We start from the raw sequence: 27,953 nt of genomic DNA, 5'->3' as shown, positions 1-27,953 counted from the left end.
ATACATTTTTCCAAGTGGGACGCGCAAAGGTACACCAGGCCACAAGACTCGATTCTTACGTTGGGAAGTCTCCAGTAGGGTGCAAAGGCCGCTTTGAGTAGGTGCACCCAGAAGGCTGGTTCTTTGTTAAGAGGTGGAGCAATCGCTGGAGGTGCATTTCATGCACCTCAACGACATGCATTTGCTCTCGCTACCCTAAAACTCTACGGTAATGGAGCCCTGCTTCACATGTTTGCAATTTAAAATGGATGAGGAGAAAAGGGGGAAGGGAGGGGGGAGAAGGGGGAGGGGTGAAGGAACAAAATAAAATCCATGCTCACCAAAAGGTATTCCACTTGGATTACCGCTTTGAGGCATCTGCAGACACAAACACATTAAATTAGCAAAAGGCATGGTAAGACGAAGAGTTCAATGCTTACACAACCAGCATGAAACTGGACAACTGAGTTGCATCATTAACTCGCTATTTCGAGTTATTTGACAGGAAAAAAAAGTAGTTTAAATTTAGTTGCAACATTGACATTACATCTGACAACATTTAGTAATTGTATGCTTCATCAATTTTTCTCTTAGTTTTTAGCATTTTGTTTGTTTTTTGTTTGTTTTTTACAAGTGTTTACGAAATCTCATGTTGCTGCAAACAAAGTTTGGTGCTTTGCATTTTAGTTTACCTGGATGTTGCCACGAAGTTTACGCGTTAGTCTGCTTGCCACGCTCCGCAGTCAGGGTCCGGTTCTCTTTTCTTTCACCCTCCCCCAGCTCCTCTCACATCCCTCCACAGCCGATATATAATATATATGTAATATATACATAGAGCTGTTTGGCCGAAGTAGATGCAACACGGTGGTGGCCCGGCCAAAAGGTTTAGTCGCCGTTCCACGTAGCATTTTAAAAAGTGAAATTTCAACATTTTATTTTTCCCCCCCAACAAAAGGTCTTTGGGGTGGAAAAAAAATAAATGAAATAAAGAAAGATTAAAATTGTTCCTTTTAGGAGAAATCTCCACATTTGGCAACCGTTTGCATAACAAATCGATCATCGCCAACCCTCTTTAGTCACGACTCATGGATGAGCTGAGGAGGGCACATTTGTGTGGTTAATTTCGAGTCCCTTATAAGCAAAAGGTTTCCTTTCAGCTCTCGCAGGGTTTGTTTTTTTGGTTTTTTTTTTTTTTTTAAATAAAACACGACTTGCTAAAAAAGGCAAAAAAACAAGTTGACAATATTTTGCAAGGTGTCAATACAAGTGGGCTTTATTGAAGGATTGAAATTGCATTTTTGTTGGAAAATGAAAAGGAGAGAGAGAAAGGAAAAAAATAAAATAATAACTTGGTTCTTTTGCCGGTGAAACATTTGATCAAAACATCTTTTGTTTCCGAAAAAAGGCAAATGATATTACGGATTAAAATGAAAAAAATTAAGCTACAGCTTTTACACATTTCTACAGCTAAAGGACGGCTATCATTTTCAAGCGGAAATCTGTGAACAAACCACACGGTCACAAGGGATCAAAGCACGTTAACTGTCATAGAAAATAGGGAAAAAATATTTTTAAAAGGGAGAAAATAAAAAGGCAAACAATTATCTAGTCTGGGTTCAAGAGCTACCTTGGGACAAACATGCACCAAAGTGATTAAAACAACAAAAAAAACTATAGGCTCAAAAAACAAACAAATAAAACGGCATCATCAACAAACCCGGTAATACAAGAGCAAAATACCAGTTACGTTAGCAAGTGACTAAAACAAAAGCAGCAATTATTTCAGACATAAACCACCTAACCCCCCCCCCCCCACCACACCACCGATGAGTGTGGCTCGGGATGACGATGATGAAAAAAATTTAAGATTTAAAAAGAAAAAAAAAATAAGGGACGCAGAGCCACGACACTGTTGTGAAAGCAGTGAAGCATTTGGAGACAAATAAGGGGAATGGAGGTTTGACAACGATTTACGGGGTACGTTTTGACACGGAACAGAAAGGCGATGGGAAAACACTGCTTATCAAATATCACATCCTCCAAACTACATCACTTCTCCATGCCTTCTCTCCCACCCGAGGCTGCTCTGTGGTGTTAGTATCTACCATACGGGTGTTCTCGGTATGCCGGCTTGCCAGGGCGGTGCTGGGGTGCTTTGAGGCGGTTCCCAGCCATCGCCCACTCTTCACGCTCTACGAGTGGGTAATAAATAAATACAATTTGTCTCCTTTTGATGAGACGACAAAGTACATTCGTCAATGATATACATAAGCCACGACTAGCCAAGAAATCAATGGGATTTACAGATTAATCGGAGCGCTAATAGAATACTTCTTACGTAGTCTTGTATTACTGAGTATCGTCTTCGTCAACACACGGGATAGAAAGAAAAGCTAATGTGGATCGGGATTTGGGGGATGGAATGGGGGAGGGGGAGGTGTACACAACCTCCAAAAACAGTGACATGACCAACTAGTCAATGTGTTTGCTTCAATTCAAGTTTCAACATTAAACGAACAAAGGAGGTAGGTTGATAATATTATTCCACATTAAAAGAAATAGCATTAACTTGATGGAGTAAGGGGTTGTTATTAGAATTGAATGCCTTAGCAAAGTTTGCATTCGAGTGGTCGATAGCTCTTTTGACCCTGGATCAAGTGCATGTGAATAAGGGTAAATTGTCTCTCTGCCTTGCCAGCGTGACAACACAAACCAAATGTGGAAAGAGGGGAAGCCACTGTTGTCATTTTCCTGTTGGTCATCTCCATTTGCAGGCTTCATGAGGTAGGAGGGAGTTCTCCCAGAACTCAAAATCTCCATCTCCCATTTTTGGTAAAGGATTCATGAACCAAACTGAAGTTTCGTTCTCATAGCCTTGTTCCAAGGACTTTTTTTTTCAAAATCTTCACTGAACCTCTTACAGCCTCAACTTGTAGCTTGATTGAAGTGATATTCTCCAGAATGATTTTTAAGTACTCAGTTGGGGTTTTCTTCATCATTCCTGTAGCTCCACTGGTACAATTTAGCTTTCTTCAATTTCCAAATCCTCTTTACCTCATTTTTTAGATCCTGGTAGTTGGTCATTTTGCTGATTTCTGTGGCATTTAATCCAAAGTCAATGGGAACTAAAACCTTGATTAACAATGTTGGCTTTTCCTTTTTGTGTTTGAGCACCATGTCCAGACGCAATGCTTTGTTAGCATTGTCCACATGAAAGGACAATCTTGTTATGGGTGAGCATTACTTATTCATTTTAAGAATTGAGTTTGGGTTGCGTTTCCTTGATTGTTCGGGGACCAGAATGTTGTAATGTTTACACATGTGCCAGTAGATTACTGTACAGATGCTGTCAGGTCTTTCTGTATACAGCTGTTCAACACGAGTTGTATTGTTTTTATATATATATATATATATATATATATATATATATATATATATATATATATATATATATATATATATATATATATATATATATATAGAAATATAAAATTTTGACATCCGGAAAGGAGGTGACTGGGACTTTTTGTTTCCACCCCACAAAACCTGCATTTGTCCGATTGGCTCAATCCTGCCATTTCCTTAAAAGACATCAGTGTGGTGTCCTTGGTCTTGAGCATTTATGACGACTCATTCTCTATCCCAACTAATTTGACCCCTTAGCCATTCCAAAGGGACTTCCTTGTTGATCCCGATCCTGTCAAGCTCTTTTTTTTTTTTTAATCTTCCTGCTCTTTTGTCATTCTCCCATTCATCAGAGCATATCTACCAATGTTTTTTTTTGTAGTTTTCATATTTATTATTTTTTCTTCTTCTTTACTTTGCAATCATTGGGGCTGCATTAGTTTGTTTCGTTTTCCAGTGTAGTATCCCCAAGTTGCACCCGTTTTTGGAAATTTGTTGCTAAATGGATTAAGGATCCATTTTCTGTTTGTTTTCTTGCTCGTGTGGAAATGGCATCAGATAGTATGTTGGGATTTTCACCGACTCCGCTAATCCTACACACGATGTTCTCGCATATATGGAAATAGGTCAAGCCAATGAAGTGCATATGACAAAGGATCCACAAAGAAAAGCGTGTGCCTGCAAGGCCTGGACGAATGCAGAGCGTTGATAAACGCAACCACCCACTTCACCCACCCTACACCTCTCCTTCCTGAACAACAAAAGTGCAGCCAAACACTTAACATTCCACAAAACAACACAATGTTTGATGGCTCTAATATTCCAATTTATGACCACACTGCAGCATCAATTCCTGTATTTAGGTAGTAGAGATGAATTTACTCACCATAGCTTTCATAAGCCTGCACATTTGCGCCGTGTCCATAATCGTAATACTCAGCACTACTGCTTACATACACACAAACCAACACGGATTATTATATATCGGCATTCCAACAGAAAAGAATAATTATTTCAGTTAAAATACCAGATGCTTTAGTGAGAAAACAAATTCAAGTGAACAGCAAAATAAAATGGTTTCATTGGATGCACATGAAAATGGCAACAATGGTGATGTTACGCACCTCGGTGCAGGGGCTGAGTATGCAGCATCGTAAGATGAATAACCAAGTTCATCGTACCCAGTTTCATAAGGATCCTCATATGGCGGCTTGCAAGGGACAACAGTAAAGTGTTAACCACGTGTCCTTTCAATTTGTCAAAGGATCATGGAGGAGTGTACACACAAGTAACATGCAAGATTAAATTTTAAAAGGACATCAAGTTGCATCAATGTACTTCTACAGGATTAAAGGACAGTGGGCAACGGACAAATTAAGATATGTAGGATTTAATAGTGGGATTCCTGCAGCAGAGACAACTCAGATGATAACAACAAACAATTGCCAACATATAACAACCCAAATATTACCAACATCTTAGCTTTCATACGAGCCTCAACAATGTATACAAAAATAAAGAAAGATTTATTTTAAAATGGATTTGATACATAATTCTCCAAATTATTTACAATTATGACAAACAAAGAACCCATCCTGACAAATGGGATAATCCCCCCAGGATTGTTGCATTTTAGTTTTAACAGGACTGGTAACACCCACTCCCACTAGAAGTAGCACTCTGCTATAATACCTACATGAAGAAAATTGCATTCCCCAAAATCCAGAAGACAGACACACCACCCCCCCCCCCCAACCCAGTACAACCACAAGGTTTCCAGGTTTCAACTCGTTCCATCCAGGGGTTCAGGTCACTTACATATTCTCCATAAGCAGGTGGGGGAGGGTGACGAGCCCCTGACACAAGCCTTCCTGCAGGTGGTGGTGGCTTGCGTCCAGGTGGTGGAGGCGGGGGCAATGCTGCTGCTCTTCCACTGAATATTGAGAGATGCAAGAGTGGGAAGCAAAAATAAATCAAAACGGGTATATAAAGGCTTTGACGGCAGCACAAATGTTCAGAACCTGTCAGTTTGTGATGAGGTACACAAGTGTACATTTTCGCATTATAATACACTTGAGCTTTCCACGACTTGCGACTTACCGAGGGGCCACCATGGATGTAGGTGGTGGTGGGGCAGTCTGACCCCTTCCTCGGGTAGGCGCAGCCCGTCCTCGCCCCGTTCCACGAGCAGCAGCAGCAGCAGCAGCCTCCTCTGCTCCATTGGCGTAAGCAGGATAACCCTCAACTTCATACTCCTGCAAGAAGGCACAATGGTTTCAAGGATGAATGGCACTAAATTTTCAGCCATCACACTACATACCCATACAAGTGTCTCATCAAAAAAAAAAAAATTGTAAATGCTAAACCATCACTTTCTCACAAGCCCTGTGTGATGTTAAGTTAACAATACAACTGACAAATATGACAAAAGAGGACAAAGGAGGACCGAAGTTGACGTTAGAAGAAGTCAGTTTATTGAAGAGATGTCATTGCAGTTTGTGTCGATCTTTTTCTTTCATCCAATTTCAATCAGAAACAGTCACGCTCGCAGCATGCACACATCCGCTCAAGAGTCTGAGATCGGGATTCAAACCACGGCAGACTTGTACCAAAGACGAAAAATGTAACGTGCTGTTTCCTTGCTTGATGCTCAGCATTTAAAAGGAGAGCATGAACAAACATGACGGGAAGACAATGGCAAACCACCCAATATAACCAGTCACTCCGACATAGAAACACATTTAAAAATAACAACAATAATAACGTACACACGTCACATCAACATAGTGTTGGGCCTGAGGTGACGTGTGGTCCCTCAGGTGATGTGAAAAAACAATGTTAACTGACACTTTAATAGAGTCGGGTATGCCTGGAACATAAAACATCAATAGCTTGAGGGAGAGCACTCGGGAGAGTGCAAAACCTCCGCTGCCAATATTGCTCGGTCACTCAAGTGAACCTGATATCCTTTTCATTCAATTTGACGTCAACAGTGCTCACAGAGTTATAGTTTGCAACTTTCCCTTTTACATACTCAATTCATTCGTCATAACTAGATTCCTTGAGACAGAAATTGATTTTACGTGGGTATATCCACCTGAAGTTCCAAAATCAGCCACAATTATAATTTTGGCATGTTTTTTGTTGGAAATCACTCATAACATGTAGAAATGCACAAAAAAAAAAAAATATCGAAATTTTGTTGAAAAAAAAAGTTTCAAAATTTGGTTTTTTTTTTCTCTAACAATTTTTTTTGGGGGGGGGTTGGAAATTACTTAAAACATGTAGAAATACAAAAAAACAAAATTTCAAATATTTTTTTCAAAATGGCCACCATAGCGGCCATATTGGACTTTGGACCAAGTCCAAAATCTAATGGCATGATCCTTGGACCATACCTAATCCCCCCACCAAGTTTCGTCGAAATCCGTCGAGGAGTTTTTCCATAATACTGTTCACAAACAAACAAACAAAGACAGACAGGGGTGAAAACAGTAACCTCTGTCCATCTTCGATGGTGGAGGTTAACGCTCAGGTAACATTACCTTTGGATGCTCAGAGATAACACACAACCTTGGTATGGGCAAGATGGAGGCACAGATTGACTGTGCAGGTTGCAACTTTAAACCTCAGCAGCGTACGAGCAATCACAGTTTTCCTTTGTCCTCGTGGCCATTTCTAAAGCAGTTGATTATCTTAATATGAACCGGATTTGCTTAAGAAACATTGTGGAGTTTGAGTTTCAAAGCAGATAACACCCGATTTCCAAACCGTTTGCCAGGTCAACAAGTTTTCTAAGTAAGTCAATTTTTTTTTTCAACCCATTACATTACAAGCAGTTCTTGATAAATAACAACGTTTATGCACATCTCCTTGTAACATCTATAATGCAAAGTGTTTTAAAATCATTTATTGAAATTCCCCCAAAACAAGGGTGAAAGCTACTCAAGGCTTTTTGGTTGCATGTCGTACGTGCTATCATTGGTAATCACACCGACGTGTGTGCATGGTGTTTTTCATAAAGCATAACATTTTTCTCTCGGCCAATTCCCCTTCCGCCACCTGTCCGTGTGTGCCCCTCTTTTACACACACACACACACACACACACACACACACACACCTCCCAATACAGTGCAGCACCCTCCCACAGGTCTGTCTATCTCTCGACATGTCTGGATGGTGATAATGTCCGGAGAGTGTTAGTCTCCAGATGTGTTCAGGCGGTATTTATAGTACAAGAAGCACCCGCTCCCAAGGGAGCAGTCAGGGGGTCATCTTGATGCTTATTTTACTCCAAGGGGTCCCAGGATTACACACCCAAAAAATGGTTGCGATCGGTTGAGCCGTTTTTGCGGTACCTGGGAACAGACGGACGGCCGAATTATAGCAAGATGACCGGTAGAAAATGGATTTTAAATATTATTGTTTCCAGTCACTGTTATTGTATGCAGAATAATTTTGATGAGACTGAATCGTGATCAACGCTCCACTGCACATATGCCTTCCCTTCCCCCACCCCTCTCCCCCTTTAGTATTAGTCAGCGAAACGACAGGTGGTATTTGCTTGTAAGGAATAGTCAAACAGGAAATTACATGCGGACATCCTGTAACACTGGGTCTACAAGATATAGTAGACACAACAACAGTTAACAATGGCACCCAAACATAAAACGAGGGACAAAATTAATTGTGCCAAAAGGCAATGTCATTGTACAAATTTTTTTTTTGAGTTGGATAAGTTGGTAAGAGGTCAAAATGCAGCATCTGTGGGCTACCATTACAGGATCAACGTGGTGAACGCGAGTCAAATGCAGGAATACGGGAGAAACCATTGTAGATTAACCCATTTGCCTGGTGTTGGCTCAGTGGTTAGGGTGGCGGCTTGGGATCCGAGGGTCCTGAGTTCAAGCCTCGTTGCCCGCCGAATTAATTCACCAGGGGGTTGACTCAGCCTGCCATCCTTCCGAGGTCGGCAAAATGAGTACCAGCTTGCTGGGATGACCGAGTCATTCAAGTATCCTGCGTCAGAGTGGCGACCTGTCCAGGATTGTGCCCAATAGCCAAGGAGACTGCTTCGGCAGCACCAACGCTCTGTACAGAGTATGGTCCCAATGGACATTTACCCATTTGAGTGGACTGGTGACACGGGAGACATTGCGGATTTACCAACATTTCCACAAAGCACCCGGAGCCGAAGGATCCGGTTAAACCATGGCACACAGTGAAGAGATGAGATTATTTTTGAAGAGGATGCCATCTGATACCTTCCTCTCCAAACAGAGATCTGCTCTGGGTCACAGTGGCTAAGGATCATTTCACCCTTCTATGCGGCAAAACAGCAGCCAACGTAATCATACTCCTGATAATCGAACAGCCATCGCAAGTTCTACCATCCACATCTTTCTTACCAGCACCCTCCCCCCTCCAAGAGCATCATCCAGAGCTAAGTGTTGTTTTCTATTTATGGCAGAGGACTACAAACGAGTATGCAATATGTTTACCCTCACCCACCTCACTGTTCTGTAATAAATTTTAAAGTATTGTGCTTTTGTTTATTTTATTTCAATGTGAACATGCTTAACTGTCGTGGCATTTTCCAGGAACCTAACCCTCACAATATGAGGAATGACTATATACACTGTGCATACCAAATTGACAGTCTGTCACATCGCTCAACCCACAACCTATGATAAGTAATGGAGGTCAAAAAACAAACGCTTTCAATCAAGGTGGAAATCTGTATGGTTCTGCAAATCAGTCTTCAAAGCATGAGAAGAAAACACACACAACTCGTTGCCAATCATAAAATATGAAACAAAACCCACAGCACGTTTACACATTTGGCATGAATAACTTTTAAGAATGAAAAATTAAGTCTTTGCGGAGAGGGGATGGTGCCTTTCCAGCATATGCTCGAAGCCCGATATCAGGTTTAACGAGACTAAAAATCAATTTTCACAGTGAAATGGATTAAATTTTCATTTTCTGGATACTCACAGGGACCAAGAAGCGCTTCAACTCTTCAATGGCTGCACCCATTCGTGTATATGCCTCCGCAGGTGGAGAAAACACTTCCACGAGTACATGCAACTCTTCTGACAAGTGTGCGTATTTGGCCTCACCGCTTTTACGCAGCTCTTCCTCCTGGGGTGGATGATAATAATTATCAGATTTTTTTTTTTTTTTTTTTTTTTTTTTTTTTTTTTTTACAGCTATGAAAAACGAAGTCAACATTTACAAAACAATTATATTCAACAATGACTCAATGCTGCAAAAGCCTTCCTCGATTCACCAAGTACAACTTTCGCCCCTCGTTTACCTTTGAACGATCTCGCATCGACCCACGACCCATGATGGCCATACGTGCACCTGTTGTGGACTGCAACTGCTTCAATGTCTGGCCACGTGGCCCAAGCAATTTCCCCACGAAGTTAAACTGGAACAGAAAAGAACAAAAGAAGGGTGATTTAAGTTGATTGTGTTGTCCATTTGCCATGGGTTAGAGTATAAACCCTTGTCCTCCGTCCAGGTAAACCTCATGCTTCCATCAGCTACGTGTCTGCCGCCCTTCCTTCCTGCACGCGCTATAATCTCCAAGGACCACGTATTCGCCTCCAAAGGAGAAAACTGTTTGGCTATCCGTCCAGGTCAGAGCCAACCCCCCAGGACACGACAATATCTAATGGGTTACTGGGGGTGAGTGAGAGGAAGTTAACAGTCGCTCGGCACCCAAAGACGAGTGAGAGGAGGTGGGGGTGGGGGAGCGTTAAGTCACAGGATGAGGTGGTGGCCCGAGACCATAAAGGCACATGCAGTGGGGGTGACAACAGATGCCTGGGATTGATTTGAGGAGAAACTGCAGTGTCCAGCACAGAAGGCTGCACTTCAGAACTGCTTGCACTGAAGGAGTCACACTCCCACCCAGATGGCCAAAGACAAAGCATAGTTAAATAGACAAACACATACACCTCAGCTCATAGGCCAGAATGTGTGGTCATACAATAAGTCGAGGAACCACTGGTATGATGGAACAAATTCCACCCAGAAAGTGAACAGGCACACCAGAGGGAGTATATCCCTCCAGTAACTCTTCATGGAATGGTGACCATGAACCCATGTACCACACAAGCACTTCCTGGAAGAGTTTTGCCAACAAGGTATACCTACCAAAGCCACCATGTTGAGATACCCATCACAAGTTTAAGACTTCAAACCTAAAAGTTTAGGGTTAAGAATATTTGAAGACAAAAGAGTTCGCTGCTATTTTAAAAATAAAAATACACCCGTGCTGGAGTGACGGTCATCTCTGCGAGAAACAAGCACGAGTTCCTGTTACTAGGGTGTAGTGTTCTCGGGTCAGGAGGGATTTTTGGCCAACTTTGAAGTCACGTGACGCGAAAACGAAAGCGAATATCGAAAATCCGGCCAGACCAAATCAAGATATTGTCCCATAGATTCATATGCTACAATAAAATTCAAGATCGCTTGAGAAATGGCGGAGGAGATACAATTTGAAAATCGTCATTTTCGCAACTTCAAAGGCCTCGCGACCTTCACCTTGACCTTAGGTGACATTGAAAGTCATACCATCGTGTACGACTCATCGACCTCTATCAGGATCACGAATGACCAGATCTCCCGCTTCAACTTCATTGTGAACGGACGGACATCGACACCCATATTATTAGGTCATGCTCGAAGAGATGACCTAAAAATGAGTTCCACAAGTTGCTGCAATTAATCCAAGAGGAAGCAAAATCAAAGAATCAGAATAATTTTGACAATTTGATGGCCAAATGTGCAGTTTATCAAAACAAAAAACTGAACAAAAGCCACACCTTCGGATACTGACGAGTTGGAATGACAACTTTTTCTGTTAGTTTCATGTTCTTCCCCTGTAATGCATCAATGTACTTCCGTTCTTCTTTTGTAGGCTCTCCACTCTGCACTCGATCCATTTCTGCCAGATGGTGGGGGAGGGGGGAGAGGTGAAGGGGTGCGGAAAAAAAAAATCCATCGTCATCTTTTCCTACATTACATTAAATCTGCCTCCTGTATTGCTCATAATAAATATATGGATAAGCAACACACATCACCTTGATTACAAACTCTCAAACAGTATTATGATATTGATTCCTCATACAACTTGGAAAATGGCTACCACAGTTAATGAAGGACAAACCTGTGATGACCCCAAGAGATAATTGCCCCATCCCCCATCCCAAAACGATATGCCCAAGCTGCATGCTTGTATCAAGTACACAATGTCTATATATATATATATATATATATATATATATATATATATATATATATATATATATATATATATATATATATATATATATATATATATATATATATATATATATATATATATATATATATATATATATATATATATATATATATATATATATATACACACATACATATATATATATACACACATACATATATATATATATATACACACATACATATATCTTCTTCTTCTTCTTTCGGCTGCTCCCGTTCGGGGTCGCCACAGCGGATCATCTGTATGATCCGCATAGTGATTTGGCACATGTTTTACGTCGGATGCCCTTCCCGACGCAACCCTAAATCGCCTCTTATGACACAGGGATATGGTACACCTATTTTAACCGGGGTATACACCGGCCCAGTACACTGGTACTCATTTCGCCGACCTCGGAAGGATGACAGGCTGAGTCAACCCCCTGGTGTATTAATTCAGTGGCCCAACGGGGCTTGAACTCAGGACCTTTTGGATCCCAAGCCGCCGCCCTAACCACTGCGCCAACAACAGGCATATATATATATATATATATATATATATATATATATATATATATATATATATATATATATATATATATATATATATATATATATATATATATATATATATATATATATATATCGAATCCAATATACAGTGCTCAGCATAAATGAGTACACCCCGACAGATTTGTCAGAAAACCTTTAGTTTCCTTTCAGAATCCACATTTTCTATGGGATACTATACGACAAAATACTCCCACAAATGTGGGCTATTGATTGCAAACAAGATTTATTAATTTGCACACACAAAAAATGAATTTTCCTAACAAATTCATGAAAGACCATGTGGCAAAAATGAGTACAGCCCAATGAAAGTCTTAGGAGCAAAGCTAAATTTTAGACTACAAAATTCGAATTAACAATAATTCAACCACAGGTGAGTCCAATTATTCATTAAACAGGTGTCCAGCAGACAGTTGACTATAAAAGGGTGTTACTTAAAGAAAACCCCTTCCCATTTCATGCTGTCAGCAATGGCACCACATGGAAGAGAAATGTCACAAGACCTGAGAAAGAAAATAATTTTACACAAGGAAGGTGAAGGCTACAAGAAGATCAGCAAAGATTTACTCAGTCAGAATACGGTAGCAAAAGTGAGACAAAAATTTAACAAATATGGAACTGCAACCATCTCAGAGACGTACAGGCCGTCCACGGAAGTTAACACCTCGACAGGAGCGTCTTCTAATGAGAAGGGCTGAAGAAAATCGCGATGCAAGTTCTCTGCACTTAGCTAAAGAAGTAGAAAGCCAAACTGGGGTGACTTTCCTGTGACACAATACGGCGTACACTGCAGAGGAATGGCATGCATGGGTGTCGTCCACGAAAGAAGCCTCTCCTAAAGCCCATGCACAAAAAAGCTCGCCTCGGATTTGCCAGGGCCCATGCTGGGATGAAGACTACTGGGACTCTATACTCTGGAGTGATGAGACCAAGATAAATGTTTTTGGAACTGATAGCTTCAAAACTGTATGGCATCGCAAAGGTGAGGAGTACAAAGAAAAATGCATGGTGCCTAAAGTGAAACATGGTAGTGGCAGTGTCCTTATGTGGGGCTGCATGAGTGCTGCTGGTGTCAGGGAGCTGCATTTCATTGACGGTATCATGAATTCACAGATTCATTGCTCTATATTGAAAGAGAAGATGCTTCCATCACTCCGTGCCCTTGGTCGTCATGCGCTTTTCCAACATGACAATGATCCAAAACACACATCTAAGGCCACTGTTGCATTTCTGAAGAAGAACAAGTTCAAAGTGATTCAGTGGCCAAGTATGTCTCCTGATCTGAACCCAATCGAGCACCGATGGGGAATTCTGAAGAGGAAAGTTGAGCATCACTCTCCATCCAGCATCCAGGCTCTAAAACAGGTCGTTCTTGAAGAATGGAAAAAGATAGATGTTGCAATATGTTGCCAACTTGTTCATTCCATGCCTAGAAGACTTGGTGCTGTCCTTCAAAATCATGGAGGTCATACAAAATACTAGATGTAGTATTTTTTGTTGTGGGGTGTATTCATTTTTGCATCAACTAATTTGAGTAAAACTGAAGATTTTGTAATCTAAGTTATATTATTAACCTTACTTTCATGTAATGAGTTAAACAAATGCTCTATAAAACTCAATTTTGTCAAAATTTGGGAAATTATTCTTGTGTTCATTGAGATATTGATTAAAATCTTACTTTCAAAGGGGGTGTATTCATATATGCTGAGCACTGTATATATTCCCCCCTTTTGACATGTGACCAGGCAAAGGTCAACCCAATGTGGGAAAAAAGTGGCCTCGACCAGAAAAATCACATTCTACCATCATGTCTGGACTAAAAATGATTGGAGTTTGAGGAAATTTTGGAAATTTAACAGAAGGGGTAAATAATGACAAGTTTCATATTGACCTTCAGCTCAACCCTTTAACCTGCATATCCGAAAATGTTTGCATTGCCGGAAAACCCTCAAGTATCAGTCTTCGAAAGTTTGTGAAACATTTGGTTTCAAGTCCACCCTGGTCATTAGCCCTCTAAAATTTTGAATTTTTGCTATTTTTAACAAGTTGAAAGCAAAATAACTTGAGGAAGAGGGGGGGGGAGGGCTCCACAAAAATCACCCAAAGATAGTTTTGAATAAATCTTGATAAGATCCACAAGAATCGAGCAAAATATTTTGGTATCCAGTAGTTCCAAAAACATCCACCAACACCAAGGATTGTGGTCTTGAAGGCACTCCACAACTCTTCAGGATTCCCCAAAGCACCCAGACCCCCCACCCCCCAAATCCACACTCGGCCCGTTTGCAAACTCCTCAGCTACCTTCTCATCCTTTAGCTTGCCAACATCCAGCCACGGCTGGGATGGTACCATTCTCCCAGATTTAAGCTGAAACTTCAGAGTTGCCACAAGCCTGTGGTCGGAATTGAGGAACTGAGCACTCCAGTCGACCCTACAGCTCTGGATCATCCACCAGCAACCAACAATGAGCATGTGGTCAATCTCCTTTGCCACAACACCAGCATTGGAATATCAAGTCCAACGATGAGCCTGTGGCCACTGAAACCATGAACCAGCCACCCCAAGTCCATGACTTCTTGAAAAGTCAAGGAACATGGTGCTATTCTGGTACACAGTTCGACACGTGGGGACCAACAGACGTCTCAACCATCCCCATCAGTTCCAGTCAATGTATTGAAATCCCCCAAGATGAGAGAGTATCTTGCCTGGGGCACTGATCAACCACAGACTCGAGCGTGGCATTAAACGTGTCCTTCACGGTGAGATCACTCGCCTCAGTTGGAGCATATGCAGAGACCAGGGAGACGACACCCAAGGAGTGACGAATCCTTGATCTCATAATAAGCTCGTTCAGCGGTGTTACCTCAATTATCATTGAAGTCAGCTTATTGGACACAGCTACAGCAACTCCTTGAGTATGGTAACCATCACAGTGACCAGACCAATAGTAGGTATAAGCCAACCAACATGATCTCGCCACTACCCGGTCTCCAAACCTCAAGAGTGTTTCAATACCGATGTTCAAACGCTTGAGCTCAGATAAGATATGGGTGATCATCCCCTCTAAGGGATAGGATATTCCAGGCACCGACCCAAATAGACCGCATCAGGTTAACCCAAGGAGACCGCCGCCATCTGGTGGACAACACCTCAGCACAACCTCGACAAAAACTACCTCAATCTGACCTGGAAAGGTTACCCCATGGTTTTCCCCCTATCAGAGAGTGGGGGTCCCAAAGGCTTTGCCTCAATCCAGTATTCCAGTGAGCTGCCCTGCAGAGGGCAGCTGCACAGGAGGTACTCCAATGGAATGCGTTTTCAGATTTCTTTGCGTTTTGCGGAATGAAGGGTTTTACGGTGACCGGAGTGCAAATCCTGCCACCAACCTCTGAAAAAAAAAAGTATCTGAAGGACGACGTCCGCAGACAGTTGAGCACTAGATATGGATGGTCGTTGGTGTGCTGTGTCACGTGATTGGGTTTTCGTATATCATGCCTCGCCCGCTAGGGGTGGCAGGAATGTGCTTCTGGTCGCGCAATAAAGCGGAGTTGATGCTGGCACGCTTGCTCCTAGTGTTCCACTGCACCTCGTACACTCTAGTTGGCTGACGGGGATGGTTGAAAAAACGGACATGTGCCCGTTTTCGTCGGAGACGACTTCGGATTGTTTTCAGAACAATTGGAATGCTATTTCCACGCGAATGATGTGGTCGACGAGAGCAAACAGAAGTCGATCTTGCTCGCTTCGCTTTCGGCGGAGCATTATCGACTAATGCGTGATTTGGTGGCGCCGAACAAGCCCCGGGATGACGCGCTGTCGTTTCGGGACATTGTGGAGAAGATGAAAGCACACATGGCGCCGGAGAAGTCATTACAGCTCGCTAGATACCAGTTCGATCGCCTCTCGAAAGGGGCAGAGGAACGCGTCGCTGATTTCGTGGCGCGGATTAAGCATTCTTCCGTGGCCTGCAAGTTCACGGCGGGGGAGCGTCCAGCTCGGCTCAGAGATCGTTTTATTGCTGGTTTACAAGATGCGAAGATGGTTTCAGCGGTTTTACGGCTGAAGGGTGAAGCCATTACATTAGACTCTGCAGTCAGCGCAGCTACGACGGTCGAGCAGACTCTCGGGGATGTTTGAGCCATCACCGGCCACGCGGGGTCGCGAGCACCCCGGGACGCGTGCACGACCTTCGATGCGGGTCGGACGTCGCCGCGCGGCCGCACGGTGACCCCGCGTACGTGTATGGGATGCGGAGGTCGACACCTGCGCAGTGCGTGCCCGTATAAAGGCACTGTGTGTTTGAATTGTCACAAGGTGGGTCATCTGACGCATGTGTGCCATGGGGCGCCGGCCACCGTTAAGGTCATGGACGGCGATGTGAGAGGCGACCCGGGGCGGAACCGGCGGCGGCGCACCCGATGACGGTGGAAGTCGAAGTGAACAAAACAAACCTCACACTGTTCACGTACACCCGCGAGAAGATAACGCCGGTCGGGATGGCAGACGTGTCTGTGCGGTACCAAGGCCAGGTCGCCACGCTTCGGGTGTACGTCGTGCGGGGGGAGGGGACCGTCTCTCCTCGGCCAAGATTGGCTGGACCGCATCAGGCTAGACTGGGCCGCAGTTCACCTTGTGCAACCCGTGCCGAGCCGATGGGAGGATCAGTTGGAGAAGATTCTTCAAAGACATCAAGGGTTGTTTGGCGACGACCTTGGGAAACTCAAGGGCATGGAGGCAAAACTCTTCCTGAAGGAGGGGTTGGTTCCTCGGTTTTGTAAACCACGTGCGGTGCCATATGCCGTGCGGGACAAGGTCAAGGGTGAACTGGATAGGCTGGAGGCCTGTGGAGTGATCGAACGGGTGTCGTGCTCAGATTGGGCCACCCCGGTTGTCATGGTGCTGAAACGGAATGGAGACGTCCGATTGTGCGGGGACTTCAAATCCACGGTTAACCCGGGGCTCAGCGTGGAGCAATATCCACTGCCGTCAATCGATGAAATATATGCACGATTGGCGGGGAGTCAATACTTCACGAAGCTAGACCTGCGTGATGCATATTTTCACCTGCCAATGGATCCCGGGAGTAGCGAGCTTTTGACAATCAACACGTGTCAAGGACTCTATAGATATACCCGACTCTGTTTTGGGATTGCTTCAGCCCCAGCTTTGTGGCAGAAAGCCATGGATCAGGTTTGCGTTGGCCTGCCTGCTCAGACCTACCTGGACGATGTGCTCATTGCGGGGAAAACGGCGGACGAGCATCTTGCGAACATTGCCCAAGTGCTGACAAAGCTAGAAGCGTGCGGCCTGTGCTTGAACAGGGACAAGTGCGCGTTCTTCAAGCAGCGCTTGGAATACCTTGGGCACATCATCATGCCGGAGGGGCTGTTGAAAGGTTTTCCGAAGGTGGAAGCGATTAAACTCATGCCACCGCCTCGCGACAAGACGCAGCTGCGCTCGTTCATTGGTATGGCCCAGTATTACCAGAGGTTCGTGCGAGGGCTCAGCTCACAACTTGGGCCGTTAACACGGTTGCTCAGGAAGGACGAGCGCTGGGCCTGGGGGCCTGCACACCAGGTGTCGTTCGACCGCGTCAAGCGGATGCTCACAGAGGATACGGTCCTGCGCGTCCGCTCCTATTGGCATGCGACAGCTCTGCATATGGCATCGGAGCAGTGCTCTCCCACAGGATGGACGATGGTTCCGAGCGGCCTGTTTGTTTTGCATCCCGGACCCTGTCCGCAGCAGAGCGGGGATATGCCCAGATCGAGCATCTCGTGCCTCAGAGCTGTCGTTGGCCCAACGGTGCATTATGTGGGGAATGACAACGGTTATCCCACCGAAGTTCAGGCAGCGTTGTTTGGAAGAACTGCATGTCAGTTACCTTGGCATCGTGAAGACCAAGAGTCTTGCTCGTAGCCTGTTGTGGTGGCCGGGGTTGGACAAAGACATTGAGCAGTTGATTAAGCGTTGCGCCACGTGCCAAACAGATGCTGATAACCCGCGTCGAGCTTCAGGGCTATGGCCTGCGCCAGACAGAGCCTGGCAGAGGGTCCATGTAAATTTTGCGGGGCCGGTTAATGGCAAAATGTTTTTGATTGTGATCGATACATTCTCGAAATGGCCGGAGGTTGTAGTAATGCAGCATACATCAGCAAACATTACAGTAGAGAAACTGCGGACGATCTTTGCTAATAAAGGGCTACCGGAGATCCTGGTCTCTGATAATGGTCCGCAGTTCATCGCGGGTGTATTTGATGAGTTTATGCGCCAAAATGGTATTCGACATCTAAGGTCCGCACCGTATCATCCTGAGACGAATGGCCAAGCTGAGTCGTTTGTTAAGATGTTGAAACGGGCTTTGCGCAGGGGGGGGGGGGTTGCACCTGTGCAGACGGTGGTCGATGTCTTTTTGCTCCATTACAGGAACGCAGTTCATCCTGTCATGGGTGATTCGCCTGCCATTCGTCTCTATGGACGGTCATTGCGGTCCAGACTGGATTTGCTGCGACCTGGCGGGTCGGGGAGTGGGGCGGTGTCGCCTCTGACGCGGCTTCGATGTGGGACAGCAGGTAATGGTGCGCGATTATTTCCACGGTTCCAAATGGGTGCCGGCGGTGGTCTCTGTGGTACTGGGGCCGGCGAATTGCATGGTGCGGACTGATGGTGGGGATGTGTGGAAGCGGCACGTGGACCAAATGCACGATCGCTGTTCAGCGTCACCCCCCCCCCCACACCTCCCCGGGCCGAACGATGTGGGACTCCCACCTGTAATGTCGCCGGCACCTGACGTTGTATCGCCAGGGCCGGATGTGCCGACGCCCAGGGGGTCTTCGCCTGATGCTGTCCTACCCGGGGACGTCGGGCAGGCTGGGCGGTCGGGGGCGGTTGGTATTGCGGATGGCGCAAGTCCGGCGGAGGGGGGGGGTGTCACCTTGACCGAGGCGGGAGGCGTCTGAGCCTGGACTGTCTGGCGGTGCTGCCCGTCCGAGGCGGGTCAGGGTGCGGCCGCGGTACTTGGAGGATTATAAGTGTTGATGGGTTTAAGTTGGTCATGTTAAGATTGTCTTTTCGTCATTTTACGAGAGGCGGAGTGTGCTGTTTCACATGATTGGGTTTTCGTATATCATGCCTCGCCCGCTAGGGGTGGCAGGAATGTGCTTCTGGTCGCGCAATAAAGCGGAGTTGATGCTGGCACGCTTGCTCTTCGTGTTCCACTGCACCTCGTACACTCTAGTTGGCTCACAAGGAAAGTTAATTGAGCTAGCATATTTATTCAATTTTGCATTCTCTGCAGTTTGCAACAGCAACTGCAACTGCAGTTTGCGAAGCAACACTTTTTATTTCCTACCTGCGACGCACACATTTCTGACTGCAAACCTACCCTTGCGTGTCCACCGTAGGTATCAAGACTTTTGTAAACGTTCGTTTAGGGTCATTTTTTTTTCGCAAAAACAAAAACAAACATTCACCCCCTTTTGTTTTTGTACACGAGATTATACGATGTACATTTTGTGTATATACTTCGATTTCATGCCTGGTGTTGGCTTCATGGTAAGGGTAGCAGGTTTGGGATCCTAGGGTCCCAAGCTCAAATCCTGCTCAGCCCTTGAATTAATACCTGGTGGAGTTGACCCAACCTGTCATCCTTCCAAGGTCAGCAAAATGAGTTCCAGGTTGCTGGGATAAATGAGCCACTCAAGTATCCTGCGTTAGAGTGGCGACCTGTCCAGGATTGTGCCCAATAACCCAGGAGACTGCCCCGGCAGCACCGACGCTCTGCAGAGCATCCGGATGGATGTCGTCTTCATACTCAATGACCAGTGTTTGACCATGTGGCTCAGCACCTAACATGCACGTCTGTGAAAATGCAGGTCCAGAGTTCAAATCACGGAGCAATTATTACTATTATTATTATTTTTTTTATATCCATTTTGTTCAACACCACAAGCAAGAAACCAACATAGACAGTCTAAAAGCAGAAGCAAGTTATTCTTGCCTAAAAACTTAGAATGGTCATTTATGTGGTGTATGGGCGGAGCATGTATTGTATGGGCGGAGCCCCGAGTCACGGATGGTGGTGGTCACGTGGTTGTGGCTTCATATGTCCCGACTCGCCCGCTCGGGGCTTGTAGCACCAGTAGCGGCATGTGGTATCATTCGCAGTGTCCTGTAGGTCGTGCGCCTGTAGAGTGCATACTAAAGCGGAGTTACGGGCATCCGACGCCTACCCTCTCATTCGAGGAAATAAAGTGGAGTTGTTACCCTCCGGCTCGTGTCTGCCTGTTCGCACCTCTGCCACGACACTACAGTTTGGCGACGAGGCTGTTTCGGATAGACGTGCGCAGAGTGCCTGTTTTCCTCGGCATTGACTGTCGTTGCAGGAGCAATTAGATTGTCGGGCACACAGAGCGCCGGGAGAATCAGTGCAGCTCGCGCGGTACGAGTTCGATCACCTGGCAAGGAGCCCAGGGGAGCGCATCGCGAGTTTCGCCGCACGGGTGAGACATCTCGCCGTCGCCTGCGAATTCACGTCGAGTGGACGGCAGGCCAGGCTCGAAGATGGTTGAAGGTCGGGGCACGGCGCACAGACGAGTGCCCGTCTTCGTCGGGGACGACTTCGAATTGTTTTCAGAACAGTCGGGGTGCTATTTCCACGCGAATGATGTAGACAACGAGAGCAAGCGCAAATCGATCTTGCTTGCCTCACTATCAACGGAACATTATCGACTGCCGAGTGATTTGGTGGCGCCGGACAAGCCCAGTGATGACGGGCTGTCGTTTCAGGACGTGGTAGAGAAGATGAAAGCCCACATGGCGCTGGAGAAGTCATTGTAGCTGGCTCGATACCAGTTCGATCACCTTGCGAAAGGTGCGGAGGAGCGCGTCGCCGATTTCGTGGCGCGAGTGAAGCATTCGTCCGTGGCCTGCAAGTTCACGGCGGGGGAGCGTCCAGCTCGTCTCAGGGATCGCTTTATTTCTGGGTTGCAAGATGCGAAAATTGTCGGCGATTCTGCGGATGCGAGGCGTCGACGTTACATTCCACTCGGCGGTCGAGACTGCTTCAGCTGTCGAGCAGACTCTGAGATGTCCGAGCCATCGCCGGCCAGGGCGTGACGGGTGATCCCAACTTGAGCATGTCGGGTGACCCCGGGGGGTCCACGCGATGACCCAGGTGCCCCAGGCCACACACACGCCTTTCGGTGCAGGCCGGGGCCGGACGCCGCAGCACGGCCGCGCGGGCGGCAAGATGAACACACAGGGGTGCTGGGGGTGTGGAGGACAGCACCTGCGGCGGGTGTGCCCGTATAAAAACACCGTGTGTTTGCATTGTCGCAAGGTGGGACATCTGAAGCGGGTCTGTCGAATGGCGTTGGCCGCCGTTAAGGTCATGGATAGCGAGGTGCGGGACGACCCCAGCGACCTGGAGCGCGGCCTGCAGCCTGGGCATAGCGATCCCGGCGGCCCGGAGCAGGAAATGCAGCCGATGTTGAGCCTGTTTTCAATTGGTCCGAAGGTAACAAGACCACTGACAGTGGAGGTCGAGGTGAACAGGGCACCGATCGTGTTTCAAGTTGATACCGGGGCCACGGTGTCGATCATGGGCGAACAGACCGCTCGTGAACTCCGCGGTATTCACCTGGTCAGGGCGACCCTTTTGCTGTACACGTACACCGGCGAAGCGATTACGCCGCTTGCTGTGACAGACGTCTCAGTAGTCTACCAACATCAAAGCGCCCTGCTCTCATTGTTTGTGGTACGAGGGGAGGGCCCGCCCTTTTGGGCCGAGACTGGCTGGCTAGCCTCAGGCTAGAATGGACGGCGCCAGTCGTTCACCTTGGGCGTCCCGTGCCGAGCCGAGAGTGTCGGGGGGGGGGGGGGGAGGTTCCCGTTTCGGAGTTCGTACCTCCAGGTGCGCCTGTGTCTCTTTCGGGCCCCGTACCTCCCCCGAGACCCGAGGGCGAGGTCCCGGTGGCAGGGGCCGCGGCGATACAACATGGGTTTCCGTTCATTGCTTCCTGCAACTACGATATACGGTTCTGGAGCAACGGGGAGCATGCCAGCTGTGACGGGCTCTTGCGCTTGCGTTGCGCTCATGATAGTACACGCCCGTGTCGTTCAGGCGATTTCAACGGAGGAGTGGAGCGAACCGGTCGCATTCAAGAAGTTCACGGAACGCGGCCATCGACGGTGTCCTCTTCGACGTTCAGATGAGGACCTGCAACGCAAGTCGCCTCAACGTCGTGACAACCAAGAGGATTGCGCGCAGCGTGGTTCATAATTTGTTAATTGTGGTGTGTTTGATTCTCGCGGCACGAGTGATTAAGCTTGGCATTATAAAAGCAAATGCCGACGGTCCGCATGCGAGCATAATGTGTTTGATTGGGATCAATGCTTTCTATGATGTGAAGAACTTGTGGACAATATTTGCGAATAAAGAGGTCTTCCAGATCTCGGTCTTCGATGACAGTCCGCTGCACTCTCATGTGTTAGAATTATACTGTGGGAACGCGCTGTACGTAAAGAGAGGTTTGCATCTGCGCAGACGATGTTTTTGCTGTTGTATGACACTGCTGTGTATCCAGTCAATGCTGATCGTCTGTATGGACGTGCATTGAAGTCTCGGCTGGATTTGCTGTGACCTAAGGGGTCGGTGGCAGGGGCGATGTTGCGCGGTTTTGGTGTGGGACAGCTGGTAATGGAGCCGGCTAATTGCCTGGTTCGAGTTGATGGCGGGGAGCCGGGGCAGGTTCGCTGTTCAGCGTCACCCCCACCCCTGATATTGCCAAGATCAGACGTGTCTGGCGCCATGGAGCGCAAACCTCCGGTCTCGCCACGGATGGTGGTGGTCACGTGGTTGTGGCTTCATATGTCCCGACTCGCCCGCTCGGGACTTGTAGCACCAGTAGCGGCATGTGGTATCATGAGCAGTGTCCTGTAGGTCGTGCGCCTGTAGAGTGCATCGAGCGCATACTAAAGCGGAGTTACGGGCATCCTTCGCCTACCCTCTCGCTCGAGGCAATAAAGCGGAGTTGTGTTACCCTCCGGCTCGTGTCTGCATGTTCGCACCTCTGCCACGACACTACAATTTATGTCCAAAAAAAATGGGTTTCCAATAATAAATTTGCAGTCCGAGTTACAATACTTCCACTTCACTTTACCTTTAGTTGTATCAACATATCACACCCGTGATTGCATGAGTTTCTTACAGGACAAGCATTTAACTTAATGTTTTATTCAACAAAAACAAAAAATATATATTGTCGTGGATCTGGGGTTCAGGCTTGCCACGAGGGGAAGCACTTCGTTCTCTCCTGAACAACAGGTCCTGAGGCCACCGGACACACAACACCACACACTGGCAGGATGCTAAGCAACCATGAACGCCTATTGACACGGCCAATCCGGGCAGGGATAAACTACTTCGCGTGATAACTCACCTGTGGACGGGCGGTTTATCGGAGTCAGTGCCCTCAACGTACAATCAGATTACTGCCGAGCGCTACAGTGAGTGTGCACTGGCAAAGCAAATTATTGGGGTAGAATGTCCCATCTAACCTTACCTGTACACTGCATCGGACCAATAAAGGAAGAGACAACCGAGACAGATTGGAAATAGCAAACAATTATTTATTACAAACACACAAGCAAGCAATCATTTAAACTTTAAAGCAAGTATTTATGAGGAAAACAAAAAGGCATATATGAGCAGATTTACCCAGAACATATTCTTCTTCAATCTCACTTAATTTTAAACGAAAGCCTTCGCCATCATTCACTCACAGGTAAAGAATAAAACAGACTTAAAGATTCTTCCTGAGGCTCTCGTCAATGAGGTGCCACCATTCACCCTCCTAGTCCTTTGCGGCTGACACTCATGGAAAGAGTGTTCTTTTTCCACAGAAGCTCGACACCAACTGCTCATGAAACTTTCCTTTCATTTTCCTCATGTTTGTGTTCCTTCCCTCACGAGCCTTCTCATTCTGTCAGTCTTCTACTCAGGTGAGCTTGTCCCATTTGTTTCTAACTTCTGCTTCTGCCCTCCCTGCTTTCTGCCTTTTGCTTCTTCCCCTTCTGTTTTCTGATCCGTCTGCTCAGGAGCGCTCTTCGCCCCTGCTCGTGTGAGCTTGTCACGTGTCCTTCTCTGCGCCTTTCTTCCTCACACCAGCCCTCCTCTGCCTCCTCCCATTGGTCCACAGCTGATTAGGACGGGGGCACGATGTCACTTGTGGAAATGGCTACACCATTCTGAGGCAAGTTTTAACGAAGCCTCCACCCCGTCCCTAAAGCCAAAATGACCCCCCCCCTCTCCATGCGAAAAACACGTCACACTGCGTTGCATTGTACCACGACCTCAAGAAGTGCCGTGCCTCGTAGGCCATGCTGAGCACCAAGCACCGCAAACATGCATGCGAAACGCTACACGAGCATGTATGCGAGAGCCCCCCCTTGGGTGACCAAGCAATGCGGAGATGGAGGGAACATGAAAAAAGAACCCTGCACGACCACGGAATTGAAGGCAAGACAGATGGAGTAAAGGAAGGACTGTTGAAAGGATGTTTGGAGAGATTATTGGTGGACCATTGAAACTGGCCGATGAGGTAAAAGAAGGAAGATAGAAAACAACAGAGGGATTGAAGAGAACAATTGTGTGAAGGAAGAAAAATTGAAAGTAATGAAATGGGAAGGGGGGGGGGGAGACATTGCACAAGACAAACAGCCGAGCCAACGCGTGCCTCCCAAAAAAAGGCCTTTGACAAGGGACCAAGGACTATCTACAGAGACGAATGAAATGACCGATTCTCAGGTCACCTACGTGTCTATTGTTGCGGGCCAGCTGAGAAGACAACGAGGTGGGGGAAAGCTACGTCGATTCCCACCAGACTCTCCGGAATTGTAGGCCACCGCTCACGGGTAATTCCGTGACGCGGTGGGTCGCTTAACTGACCGTGGACGCCAATAACTCAACCGCATGACCTCGGGTCCGCCTGTCTAGAATCAGGTTACCTAATTAACTACACGGTTTAACCACCAAGGAACCACGCCCTCTGTACTCCTTGTCCGAACCGGATGCAGCCGAGCGGCGCTGCCAAGGACGTACCGGCTAGAAGAAACGGATTGTTGGGAATAAAGATCCGGCTAAACTTGGATCCGAACCATGCTGGACCAATGGAGGAAAAGAAAGGCGAGCTGGGAACATTTCTACAACAATTATTTATTTACAAAAAGCCAGGAAAAGTATGTGGCACAGCAAAAGATTTATTGGGGATGTAATGCAGGGAAAGATGAGAGGTGTGGGGTGCAACAGTTATACAAGCAACTGACAAAAGCAGACAGTCAGTGCAGACTTAACGTGAGATTAATAAAAGCAATCACAACAATGAAGATCTTATACAGGCTTATCTAACAGACAGGTGCCAACACACTCAGACAAAATAAATCCAATGAAAGGCAAAGGACTTTTGCAGCCAGAGAGGGAGGGAGGGAGTTGAGGTCACAGTTTTTGGTACCTGAGCGTTTCAGGGAAGGGATGCTCTGTGGTGCGGCGCCCGACAAAAGCTGTGCAGTTCAGTCCACAGCCGCATGTGTGGTAATCGTGTCTGCAGCAGGAGCTTGAGTGGAGGAGAGCGGAGTCCAAAAATGGTGAGAGTTGAGCATTAGCAGGACCAGACAAGAGGTTTGGTCAAGGTCGTGTCGGTGGGGCCCAGTAGGCTGGCCGTCGAGGTGAGACGTAAGCAGAGCCAAGCAGCCGGAACACCTTTGCAACAACTCCTTCAATTCTCTTTCACACTTCTCCTTCCAACGGCCTCCCACAACAACCACCTTCTCATCCAACGACAACCATCCCATTCAACTCAATTCATTTCTCCTTTTCCCCACCTTTAGAATAAACGCTCTCACTCTATTCAATCCCATTCTTTCCTCCAGGACTTCAAAACAGCTGTTCACCACCACCTATCATCCCCCATCCAAATCCTCAATCTTTTCTACCCCTTGATAATCCACCCAAGCCCACCTCCTTCAAATTCCCTGCTTTCCTTCCTGAAAGTCCCTGCAATGTCTATCTTGTATTCCGTGTTCCCCATCCCTTTCCCTTCCACAGATCTAATGTCTGTTCCCCAGTTTTGTCCTTCCCACTCCCACCCGTCTCATGCCCCCCTTGCTGTGCATTGTTTGTTAGCTCTCACACCAGCCTCGACAAGGTATACAAAAAAAATTCCTTCGCATCCAACAACTCCGACCGACTTCTTCCTTTCCATCCACCCCAACTCTGAGAATTGCTCCGTACTTTATAGATCACGGAGCTCAGGGAGGAGCCATGGAGAAACCGACGTCATCATCTGATCTGAGCATCCCGACTGGACCAGGCCTTCATGTGGTCCAACTTTCTGGGCAGGGTTTTGGCCAGATGCTAGTTTGGCCCGCTCAAGCCCTGCATGTATGGGGTTGGGAAGGTGGATGTCGATGCGGCTTCCATAGCGAACGTCGGGATTTTGCCTCAGAAAACGAGACTCCGGATACAGCGAGTTGACTGTGGTACGCTGTGGACAGCGAAACGAGGGGAGCAAGCGAGATGAATTTACCTCAGAATAAGAAGCGAATACTTCAATATCATGCGGCTGGGAGCAGTAAAAGTCAAGGTTAAGGATGATGAAACAATTTTGCGTTATAAAATTTAAATGTAGACATGGTGAATTAGCATGCATGATGGGAAGAGTTGTGATGTTGGACAAATTTCTATTTATAGTCCTCAGATCAAAGGGACGGACGCCACCATAAGACACAGGACAGAATAGCCAATTATAAAACAGCGCGATATCGCTGCGCTGTAAAAAGGAGGAAATAAAATAAAAGGGGAAAAATGATTTATTAATCCTAACTAATAACCCATCGCAACACACCCCCTTGCTTTCCCACGAAACAAAAGGTAGGGACCTAACTACACGTATATGAATGGAATAACTGACTCGGGACAACTGCATGTTGTATGGATACGGTTCCGAGAACCGTAACATGATGTATGCTCTCCCCCTGGGGTAAGTTTTCCAAAGCCATAACATAGTTACGAATTTGGGAATTCAATTGCACACAACATACAGGTTCCTTTAGTCAGCTATGTCGATAAGTGCTTGTTCCCAAGATAGCTCACCTTTCATTGTTTAAATGTCCAGAAATTGATTAGATGCGCTGTGGAACGATTTAATAGTTAGGGAACGAACAATGGAGAAATCCCTCCCCCTCTTCAGTGAAGAGGAAGAACCACCCTGCCATCCCGTGACTCATGACGTCAACAACTCCCTCCCACCCGTGGCTGAGCGGGGGATTGAGCACGAGGGCATGAGTCACGCTGGGAGAAGGATAAGAGGAGATCTTTTCTATTGTTCAGAGGCAGAGTTGGAGAAAGGAGTTGAGGGGAGTCGTTCAGCAGACCATCAGGTCCTGATTGGCTTGCGTTCGGGTTGAGGCCTTCGGAAGCTTTTTGCTTCGGCTGGCTCAGTGAGCTTCGGCTGCGGCCTGGCTCGGGAGGAGGCTTTTTGCTTTGGTGGTTCAGTGAGCTTCGGTTTCTGCTTAGCTTGGGAGAGCTTTTTGCTTCGAGCTGCTTTGTTTGGAAGAGAGTTGAGCTGGTCGCTTGGCTCGAGCTGCGAGTGGTGGCTTTTTCTTCTTGGTTCGTGGAGCTCTTTGTTCTCCATTTTGGTTCCCGGCTTGGTGCGACTCATC

At 46.6% G+C, this 27,953-nt stretch overlaps 1 protein-coding gene across 2 annotated transcripts in view; it reads right to left on the bottom strand.

Annotated features, from left to right (window-relative positions):
* The window catches only part of LOC147009544 (KH domain-containing, RNA-binding, signal transduction-associated protein 2-like), a 43,799-nt gene that overhangs the window by 6,773 nt on the left and 9,073 nt on the right, over positions 1–27,953 (bottom strand). For both annotated transcript variants that reach the window (XM_085862407.1, XM_085862408.1), the window contains exons 2-10: positions 11,224–11,345; positions 9,705–9,821; positions 9,383–9,529; positions 5,485–5,639; positions 5,203–5,317; positions 4,509–4,594; positions 4,271–4,329; positions 2,085–2,171; positions 321–357 (exon numbers count right to left, since the gene is read on the bottom strand). In XM_085862407.1, coding sequence (XP_085718533.1) covers positions 341–357; positions 2,085–2,171; positions 4,271–4,329; positions 4,509–4,594; positions 5,203–5,317; positions 5,485–5,639; positions 9,383–9,529; positions 9,705–9,821; positions 11,224–11,345 — 905 coding nt within the window. In that variant the 3' untranslated portion in view covers positions 321–340. The remainder of the gene's footprint in view (positions 1–320; positions 358–2,084; positions 2,172–4,270; positions 4,330–4,508; positions 4,595–5,202; positions 5,318–5,484; positions 5,640–9,382; positions 9,530–9,704; positions 9,822–11,223; positions 11,346–27,953) is intronic.

Source organism: Eptatretus burgeri, chromosome 17, assembly GCF_056783735.1.
Source record: "Eptatretus burgeri isolate ZD-2024b chromosome 17, Ebu_testis_v1, whole genome shotgun sequence".
In the NCBI taxonomy this organism is placed as follows: Eukaryota; Metazoa; Chordata; class Myxini; order Myxiniformes; family Myxinidae; genus Eptatretus; species Eptatretus burgeri.
This window is presented reverse-complemented; position numbering and strand designations above follow the sequence as displayed.